General features: G+C 43.8%; 1 protein-coding gene across 1 annotated transcript in view; it reads right to left on the bottom strand.

The window, feature by feature from the left end:
• The window catches only part of LOC307081098 (NT-3 growth factor receptor-like), a gene marked incomplete at its 5' end in the record, with an annotated part of 112,412 nt that overhangs the window by 18,254 nt on the left and 83,259 nt on the right, over nucleotides 1-10,899 (bottom strand). Inside the window, one exon of the mRNA XM_079744133.1 lies at nucleotides 4,121-4,309. Within this exon, the coding sequence (XP_079600259.1) occupies nucleotides 4,121-4,309 (189 nt within the window). The remainder of the gene's footprint in view (nucleotides 1-4,120; nucleotides 4,310-10,899) is intronic.

The raw sequence follows: 10,899 nt of genomic DNA, 5'->3' as shown, positions 1-10,899 counted from the left end.
TTTCAGATTTACAGCATATGCTTCCCATGCCCTGAACAACCTCTCTCTCTCTCCATCTCTGTATCTCTCTCCGTCTCTGTCTCTGTCTCTGTCTCTCTCTCTCTCTCTCGCTCTCTCTCTCACACACACACACACACACACACACACACACGCACACACACACACACACACACACACACACACACACACACACACACACACACACACACACACACACACAGACATCTACTCCCCAACATAATAGGAGGGTATGCAGGTGGGCCGCTATGCATAGAAGGGCACTCGTGCGTACAGATGAAGACTGCACCGAAGACAGCCCTCTCTCCACGCCCGCTACCGGTTAGCCGGATAAGTTGACCGTTCCGCCACTGGCTTGCAATTAGCCGGGCGGTAATGAGCTTGGGGAGCCACACCGGTGGCCAGTGAACCTATAGCTCTCTTAAAGCTATCCCTAGAAGTCACGGGTAAAGGGTAAGCTGCTCTAGCCTGGATGTGTGACTTTTGTTTTATCCTTCTCCCCCCTGTCCCCCCCCCCCCCCCCCCACACACACACACACACACACACACACACCCCACCCACACCCTGCTTGTTCCCGAGACCTACGAGCTGGGAGAAGTCAGTACTGTTCTCATGTAATGGCTATTGATAGGTCACAGCGCTGTAAGTTAGCTGGTTCATTAGTTGATCATTAACTAATACTGAATTGGGGATTGTTTTAGTGTGTTTAACAGGGGACTGCTATGTCTTAGTTGACTTTATAAGGCGTTAATCCTCTTATTACCAGAGCTGTATAGGGACTCTTTACCAGAGCGCCTGTGTTGCATTAGGATAAACAAAAACACTTGAAGGCAAATGTCTATTTGCATTTGTTTTAGCGGCAGACAATAGCTGGGACCATTGAAAACATTGGTGTTTTTTTGCGTATTTAATGAAAGAAATCCTTTTATGGTGGGCCTCTCTGCAGACCATCAACATCTAGACAGGTGCTCTTAGATCATTCCTCCCTCTGGTATGGGTCTCCCATCCACTCTCAAGGGGACTCCATTATTCTTTATTGTACCATGAAAGTGACCGAGTGAGACCAAAGAGCTGTGAGGCAAATAAGTAGATTGAAAAAAAAACAGCCTGAGGGAGGCTGCTGATGGTTAATCAAACTATATGATCATTGTTCACTTCATGCCTTTTGAAGGCCCATAAGGTCTCCTTCAATGATTTGAATGTCCATCGGTCATCCCACTCGGCATGTGCCTATGTGTATGTGCTTGTGTATGTGTATGTTTATGTGTATGTGCATATGCATGTGCATCTGTTTGTGTATGTGTATGTGTATGTGTAAGTGTATGTGCCGATTTGCTTATGGTTTTGTGTGATAGACAGAACAGGGGTAGAGGAAAACAATGTCTCTGCAAGCTGTAAGTTGTCAGTCATCTAAACATTATAATGATGACCATGCTTATTCATGATCGCACGGACACACACGCACACAAACGGTAGAAATATGCAGGGTGATAACCACACAAGGTGACTCTGGTGATGGATCAGCATCGCCATTGGCAACAGCATTATTTTTATTTTAGTGTGGGCGAGTGTGTATGACTTTCCCTCCATCTAAAAGCATGTATTCCTGTAGCCTAAAGTGTCTGTGTGTGCAGCAATTTGTGTGCGTGCACAAGAGTTTCTAGTGCCAGTGATGCGCATGTGAATGTGCAAACTTGTGAGTATGTGCATGTGTGTTAATGTGTTTGTGTGTGTGTGTGTGTGTGTGTGTGCGTGCATATGTGCATGAGTGTGTGTGTGTGTGTGTGTATGTGTGTGGGGGGGAGTGGGTTGTGTGTGCATGTGTGTCTGTGTCTGTGTGGTTGTGTGCATGTGTGTGTGGCTGTGTCTGTGTGTTTGGGTGTGTGTATTATCTCCCGAAGGAGTGTCCGAGATTTATGTGGCTGTAAAAGCAAGAAGTGATTCGCTACGCTGGAGTGGAAAAATACTATCTGTACTCAATAGAGAGAGAGAGAGAGAGAGAGAGAGAGAGAGAGAGAGAGAGAGAGAGAGAGAGAGAGACAGAGACAGAGAGACAGAGAGAGAAAGAGGGAGAGAGAAAAATCTGTTTCACAAAATTAAGCCGTGGCCCTTTTCAGCATGTTAAAAACCCGCCAGCCCGTCGAAAGTCAAACAATTTGTTCAAAGGCTATTATAAAAGTTGAGTAGACGGGTAAAGAAACGGATCCTACGTGGACTTAGAGGACATGCCCAGTATAATTTCATGTTTCCCTCAATGCCTGCATCCAACAAAACAACCAAATATATGATTTGTCTCGTCTCCCACTGCTGAGTCTCGAGAACAACATTTGAAGCCTTGATGTTAAGTTCTACTGTGGTTGAAACGTATTGTGCTTCTTGCCAGTCTATATTCCATCAATTATTCAGTAAAATTTTTTGGGAGGCAAGACTTCTGAACATTTTGGAATTAGATCAGCTATCCCATCAGAGAGACTACACTCAAGTATTGTATACCCATCCTATAGAATTTTGTCACTCACAAAGCTGCATCATGATAGCCAAAACTAAACAATACAACAACCCAAATGAACAACAATATTTATTTCAATATAGGAATGGAGTGGAGAAGCATATAAATACCTTATAATAAGTTATATTTATTATGCATTATGCATTTATTGTAAGAAGCACATCATAATAATAGAATATTATAACCTTATCACTGTTTTCAGTAATAAGAATCATGAGGAGATGTAATAATAAGTAATAATCTAAATCTATGATTGCCATAAAACAGGCTGCAGACTGTTTCTGCTTGCAGAAATTGTAGTTCATTATTGTTTTGGTCGTGATGGAAAGCTCTGTCTTTGCCAGCGATTAAGCCACTCTACAGTGACTGGTCACATTGCTATGTTTGTTTATTTTCTCAATGCTGCCGTCATGTCACAGCTGTTGAACAAATGGGCCATTGTTTTTTGAGAACAAAATGGACGACAAGAGGCTAGTAATTAGAGTGTGAACTCTGTTTGAGTCTGATAAACGTAAAGGGTCCAGAACATAATGAATGATTAAATGGAGAGAATGTTTGAATGTGTGCATAAATTAAAACTCTTCGATATTTGATTTAGGGAAGAGAAATACTAAATCAATACAAAACAACAACTAATTCAGCCTGTCAGAATTGAGCATGAAGAGCTAAATTACTGTTGCTCTGCGAACCAGTGTACGCTTCACAGCAATTGATGGCCTCTGCTCATTGGGAGTCAATGGGAAGATTGAGCTTGTGGTAATAGATGTTTTAGCATCAAGCTCAACTCCGTCATTGGACCAGGTGATGCCTTTGTCATTTGCTGTCTTTCTGCATGCGTTAATATTACCTTTATAATTCATGGCTGACAGAAAATTGGCTGGGGCACACCCAGACACACACAGACACACACACACACACACACACACACACAAACACACACGGTATGCATGTACCAATGTTTATGCATATTTAATGACAGCAGCAGCCTCTAGATTACTGAAAATATAAGTGCAAAGTGGGACAAATAGCAAGGGGGGAGAGAGTAATTGGTGTTTGTGATGCGGTGTTTGTAGAATATAATAAAGCATTTATTGTTCTCCTTGAGCATATTTGTCCTCTAAGCAGTGGAGTCCCAGCCCCATAGTGCTGCTGCAGGGGGCAATGCTGGGGTAAAGCCATGTCTCCTAGCGAAGCAATACTCTGACACTGGTGTCACTGGGTGTGGTAGGAACCCGCAGGGAACACACAGGGAATCGGATGTGAGCGCATCAATTGATTTCTTAAAATGGGAAAAAAAACCATAAACATTTAGATAGGAAATTAGCAATTTTCAAGGATGGCATTAGATGTGAGGTTGAATGTCTGGGATTGGATAATTTACGCAATCTATTTTATAGGTTTTATGGCTATAAAATGCTATGGAGTCTATTTCTGTGTGTTTTTGTTTGAGTGTTATGTCTGCACGTACGTGCGTGTGTATGCATGTGCGTGTGTATGCATGTGTGTGTGTGTGTGTGTGTGTGTGTGTGTGTGTGTGTGTGTGTGTGTGTGTGTGTGTGTGTGTGTGTACGTGTCTCAGCGGGGGTACATACAGGTGGCGGGCTTGTTGCAGCTGTGTCCGTGCCTGAAGTACTGGGGGTTCTCTATGACAGGGATGCGGGTCATGCCGATGACCACGGCGTCGGCGCTGGCGTCCAGCGTGCAGGGGCTGATGATGCCGTGGTTGACGTGGTGCAGGGGGCTGGCCGAGTCCTCCTCGCCACTTATCACCGCCACGGGACCTGGGCAAAGGGAAGAGGGGGAGAGGGAGAGAGAGAGAGCAAGAGAGAGAGAGAGAGAGAGCAAGAGAGAGAGAGAGAGAGAGAGAGAGAGAGAGAGAGAGAGAGAGAGAGAGAAAGCGAGAGAGAGAGGGAGAGAGAGCAAGAGAGAGAGAGAGGGAGAGAGAAAGATGGGGGGAGGGAGAGAGAGAGCGGAAGAGAGAGAGAGAGAGTAAGTACAAAAAAGAGGCATAAACAGAAGGTTGTTGGTTCAATTCCCATTGGCATCAGTCAACCTGTCTGCATCCAAGAGGCCTAACTCCTCCTTGCTCATGAATTAATTAGTCTAAAATGCAGATTTAGGAAAGCCTGTTTCCTTCAGTAATCGTTCTTATCAGTATTTCCCTGCTGGGATAATTAAGTTGTCTTATTTAATTCATTGCCCTTAATGGTTTATGGATAAAGACCAAACACGTGTCCAACAGAGTGAGTGTATTAAATGATTGTGAAGTAGAAAACATTATAGTGATCGGTCCAGGGCAACCCAGACCAGTCCAACAATGCATGCAGGCGATATCGGGAGGTGTCGAAAACCAACATTGTTTGGAAGGCATGGACACCGGGATCCGAAAAAGTGAAATAACCGTAGCAACCTAGCAACATTACAACATAACTCAGTCTTGGCAGGACCAAGGGCCTGTAGGGGTGTGATCTGAGTCGCCCCTAGTCCCCCGGGCTGTTGTGTGTGTTTTATGCCTCCCCAAAATCCATAACACCTTAGCTTTATCCAGCTGAATGTGATTGCAGAGTATTTCACGGCACACCATTTTCCTGATGCTTAATGCACACCTTGATAACCCTTAATAACACAATTATAATCAAACGACAGCTTTCTGTCATTTGTCTGCTTTATCAAAATGACAGACTGTATTGGCACACTGTTATACCCGTTGTATAACCTACTAATAATGTTAGCTTTCCTTGTCCCTTTGTAAGATGCTAGGATGTTTACAGCACGCAAAGCCTTTGTGACTTTCAGTTGTTCGGCGCGCAAACCCTAACGCGGTTAACATCAACACGCTACAAGATGAGAAAGGGCGGCCCACCGCAGTTTGACTCGTCGACAACGTTAATGGATAGGAAAAGCCCAGAGGGGCGCCTTTGTGGCCCACAAATGTGCTGTTGTTCCTCCTCTCCTTGCATCTAATTGTTTTAGCGTGGTTCTCCTTCTCCACCCGCTCCCAAAGTGATCTTACATCCGCACGCACGTCTCTTCCCCAAAGCGTCCCCGCGGACCCCGGGAGTCTCGCATCGCGTGTCGGCACGCCAGATGCGAAGCAGCCGCCGGGAGGGAATAGAGTCTCCGAGGAAGGAAGGCTGAGTAACAAAAAGCCCCCTCCATCACCCATCCGCCCCCCCCCCCCCCCGTCCCCTGTCCCCGTCCCAACGCCTTCTGTTGTACCCTGTCCCGCCCAGACGCCTGAATACCCTCACATATGGGAACAGGGGAAAACATAGGTAAGGAGTGCAAGGAAATAGGAGAGAGAAAGAGAGGGAGAGAGAAGGAGCGGAAGGGAGAAACACCATTAAGCCCCTCGCAAATGTGTGATGTCACTCTTTAGATTACAAAAAATGCAAGGGGTCGGCACAGGAAGAGAGAGGGCAAGTGAGAGGGAGAGATAGGTAGGCACAAATTGAGAGAGAAGGGGTGTGAGAGGAGGCATGAAAGGGAGAGAGAGAGAGAGAGATTTATTGTATGGGAGGGTGAGTTTAGAAAGGTACTTGAAACATTAACCTCGTGGTACTTTGGCTGACGGATACAGTCTTTGTGTCCTACGGTTAATGGAGGACAGAAAAGCGATGGTTGGGGAGATGTGGGAAGGACTCAAAATAGGACGAGAGGAGAGAGCAAGAGAGGGGTAGAGGGAGAGAGAGAGAGAGAAAGAGAGAAAGAGTGAGAGGGAGGGGACGGTCGACAGCTAAGCTGAGGGCAGGGAAAGGAAGGGCCAAGGGAATGGGCACTCCATTTCTGGGTGGCATGCTGGACCATCAACCTGATTTGACTGTGAGCGACAGTCTGTTTGATCAAGGAGTGTAGCCCTCTCAACGGGAGATCGAGAGAGAGAGAGAGAGAGAGAGAGAGAGAGCAAGAGAAAGAGAGAAGGGGGAGTACAATAGTAGCGAGAACAAGATGGAGATGTACAGTAATGGCCAGGGACAGCACGATGCGGTGGTCATCTTTGCGGGACGCTATTATTTATATCTGGGCTCACAATGGCCATTTTTTCTATCTGAACGCTGTTGACCAGTTCACCCACAATCCCCGCACAACCCCCCTTATGTAATGCACCCCATGCATGGCGGAGCACGTTAAAACCTTAGTAAATGAACAGGGACAGCTCCATTAATGATGAGATGGGCAGGGCAGAGCTGCAGGGAAAGTGTGTGCATGTGCATGGTGGAGGTGGGTGGGTGGGGGGGAGTCGAGGGGGGTAAGAGAGGTTAGGAGAGGGGCAGGTCTATAATTGGACAAAGGGACTGGAGAATCACACCACTTTCCGCTGGATTGTCAGGGGTAAACCGTTAATATTATCTGAAGATGAAGGCTAAATTTAGCCTTCAAACAATTTTTTACCCCAAGCACCGCACGCATCTTTCAAATGCACCACAAAGCCAACTACTTGTTTCGTTCGCCCAGAAAAAGTGAGCCAGCCTTGCCTGATATAAGGCAAATTTCTAAAACAGATTTGGACCGAAAAGCATTGCGTTGTGAAGGAGTAGGCCTTTGCCAATGCCATGAAATGCCCTGACAGTTCCCTTAACCACTTACCCACACAACCTCCTGAATTTGGAATGGTAGTATAGTGTGTCTACTGTTAAAGATACTATATTAGAACACAGAAGGATCCGCCATATGTCTGAAAAGTGCTATCTGGTAAATAACAGTAATTGTTTAAAAGCATACCAAATGTTTCTTAAATTTTTTGCTGCATTTCCAATTTTTCAATATTCACTCAAGTTTTATCATAAATTATTGAATTACAAATAAGTGCAAAAATGGCCTTAATCGTTCAGTTGAACCTTGGTCATTTGAATCAATGCTCAAACGATACCAAATCAACAAATTAACTGCATCTTTTTTTGCATTCTGTGATATACCGTGTGCTTTTGCTCGGTTTCCCGAGGATTCATCAAGGCTGAATGCAACTTCATTTCATATTCTGATCATTTATCCTTTATTAAAGATGGGTCAAACATCAAGACAACCCTGGGACTTAGAATCTAAAATGACATCTCATATCATTCAACATATCACACATATTAATCTGTTTCCAGCGACCCTGTGATTAACAGGCCAATCAGCAGACCTCGTTCATCCATCGGCTAACCTAACCCCAACATCCTTGAAACTAAACCTCACCGTAGCCAAACATCAATTTACCTAACGTAAACAAACACACGCACAAATATGCAATTTTCCTCTGAGTGTGAATAAAAAAATGATTTTTACTACACATTCCTGAAGAAAAATAGTGCCTAAACGTCAGGAAATGAAGGCCAGATGGCAGATATATATAAAAACCACAGCCAACAAAGGATATTGAGAATATCAATGTGTAAAATACAATGATTTTTTCCCTCACTGCAGAAAAAGCTGTCTTTTTTTGATTTGCTGTAAATCCATTCCTGGGAGCTGAGACCCTGGCCTTGAGTTTCGGTGGGATTCTCTCACTATTGTCTGTGACTGCTGGATATATATGATATATATGTTTAGTATTGTGATCTCTGGATAACAATGTTGCTTCAAATGGGCAAAGAATCCTCTCGAGCACACCCCAGTCTAATAATTGGTGATTAAAATGGCACCGTTAACAACATCTGTACCAAATGACAGGTTTTGTCAGAACAATGGAAGACACTATGTACTAGTGGATCCAATAATGCAGGAAAAGTTGCCTGCGTGAGCCGTTGAACTCTATGCTGGTAGTTTACCACAAAGCCCACCTCCTTCTGTTTCCTCAACATCTGATTGGCTCCAAAGTCTTTCAGTCACCCTTTATTACACCTATCTATCAACTGTTACGGATGAATTGTCAATACTTGCTGCACACTGGCTTAAAGGCCAGTTAATCAGTGTTTATTACCCCAATAAATCACATGCCGCTCTAGGCATTGTTAGTGCCCATTGGTGGTTAGTGTTGGATTCAGCTTTTGTAGAGCCTTTTTGGGATTTTGTGTTTGTGTGCGTTTGTATTTGTTTGCCCGTATGACGTGTGCGTTTGTGTGTGTGGGTGTGTGTGTACGTATTTGTGTCTACTTGTGCCAGTGTGTGTTTTCTTTCTGTTTTTTCATTATATATAGATATAGATATGTGTGTGTGTTTTTGTGACCCTGTATGTTAACAAACAAATTATTGTGATTTCAGTTAATTAATTACACCTGAGGAAAAACACAACAGTTATACAAAACTGCCCTAAATTGTTCCAGTAGACTGCAGCCCAGGGAAATGGTTGGTTTGAAAACATTTTGTCACAGGGAAATAAGATTGACCTGCCATATGAATTAAAAGAGCCAAGCAAATAGTGTTTTATCATAGCAAAAACACACAGCCATGCACAAACACCAGACTTCTCTAATCCTTCGAGGATGATGCTGAGATGAAGCACTGGTTAGTTGGTTAACGTGTTTGAAATCAGAAGTAAACACACATATCATTTCAAAGGTTTCCAAAAGAGTGATTACCACCATGATGACGCAACAAAACTCACAAATACAGCCATACAGAAAAATATGTAAAAACTTAGTACAAGTGAAATAAATATTATATATGTATAGGCGGTGTTGTCTCAGGTCTGAGACAACACATTATGAGAATTAACCACAATATTACCCTGAATTATATGAGGCTATCAGTTTAACTGTTTAATGATGTCACTGAAACATATTGCAAATTAGTATAGCTTACAAAATAGTAACATCATTATAAAATGTTTGTGTTAGCTCATTAGCAGCACTTGTTAGCAATTATCCCCCATAACATAAATCCATGTTTTGAGTCTAAATATTGTGTCATTTTGAATGTCTTTGCATTTCCCAATATTAATGTCTTAATTATAGTAAAATATTCACTCCTATCTACACAGTTATTGTGTGATATAGATAGCAAAGTATGGTGTTTGTTGTTGTTGACTATCTTTGCTGCCAGGAATCATTAGCCTAAGGTATTATTGAAACAGGGAACAGATAATTAAAATGCCCACAACATTGCTGAGGTCCAGTATGAGCTACAAAGATAATACATTAAAATGATTTAAAGGGAGTTGCCGCTTTGTGTGTTTCTTTTCATATTTGTTTTGGACAATCTCTACATGTTCGGTTTCCTAGATGAGTTGGTCTGCAGTCTAATGAAAAATTAGATTATGTTTAGGTAACATCATCATCATGGTTTGAAGGGAACAATGTTTAAATGGCCTGTGCATTTAGTCTCCCTCCATTATGGATGCATGGTTTAATCTCTCTACAATTGTCTTTCTATTAGTATGGCCACTCTGTACCTTTAGTAATACGACCAAACAACCATGTAATGTAGTAGTATCTTCATCCAAATAAACAATAGGTTTTTCAATGGTGTCCCATTGCCGTGTTGAAGCAGGCAGCATGAACAACATTTCCGGTTAGAGAATCAGGTAGCAGAGGGAGGTGTTTAATTGGTGTTCATAAACACCAATCCTTCAGTGATGTCAACGACAGACTTCAGACTGCCGGCCATTACACCTTAAACCAAGACTTTTTCCTTTTCACTCTTAGCACTAAACAGAAAACCCCTAAAGACATCAAAAGGCATAGGGACCCTATTGCATTAAAATTGAAACGTCTAGCACTAAAAACGTCTGCAGACTATCTATTCATGAGGTTGTCTGCGGTCAACCACCGGACAGGTACCACTTAGGGCAAGGAAAAGGGGATTTTTCTTCTGAATCTGTGATGGACTACCGGCGCTTGGCACACAGATTGACAGGTCTCCACACCCTCCTCTCACAGTCCCATACGTCCTGTCTCTGCGGGACCGTGGTGGTGGCCCTTTGCTGGCCCAGCCCGCAGTGGGGGAGATAAATAACCCTAGAACGGGTGGGCTGTGTGACCCCGTGGTGACAGACACATGGCAAAATCATTCAATCAGCCGCCATGATGTCACGATAATACATGGAATCAGTGGCTGTCTGGATTACGTGCACGTGTGCGCGTGTGCGGGGATGGGACATATCTGGTCAGGCTGCAGAGCGGACGACATGCTTCTCATACTGGCCAAGGCAACGATGATAGGACAGTGGCATACAGGGTTATGTGTGTGTGTGTGTGTGTGTGTGTGTGTGTGTGTGTGTGTGTGTGTGTGAGTGTGTGTGTGGGTGTGTGTGTGAGTGTGTGTGTGTGTGTGTGTGTGTGTGTGCGCGCGCGTGTGGGTGTGCATGTGTGTGTGTGTTTGTGTGTGTGTATGTGTTTGGGTGTGTGTGGGTGTGTGTGTGTGTGTGTGTGTGTGTGTGTGTGTGTGTGTGTGTGTGTGTTGGCGTCTATGGAGGCTGTGTGTGTCACAAAGTATCCCTCCTTGGGAGGCT

Source organism: Pollachius pollachius (assembly GCF_949987615.1).
Source record: "Pollachius pollachius genome assembly, chromosome: 9".
NCBI lineage: Eukaryota > Metazoa > Chordata > Actinopteri > Gadiformes > Gadidae > Pollachius > Pollachius pollachius.
This window is presented reverse-complemented; position numbering and strand designations above follow the sequence as displayed.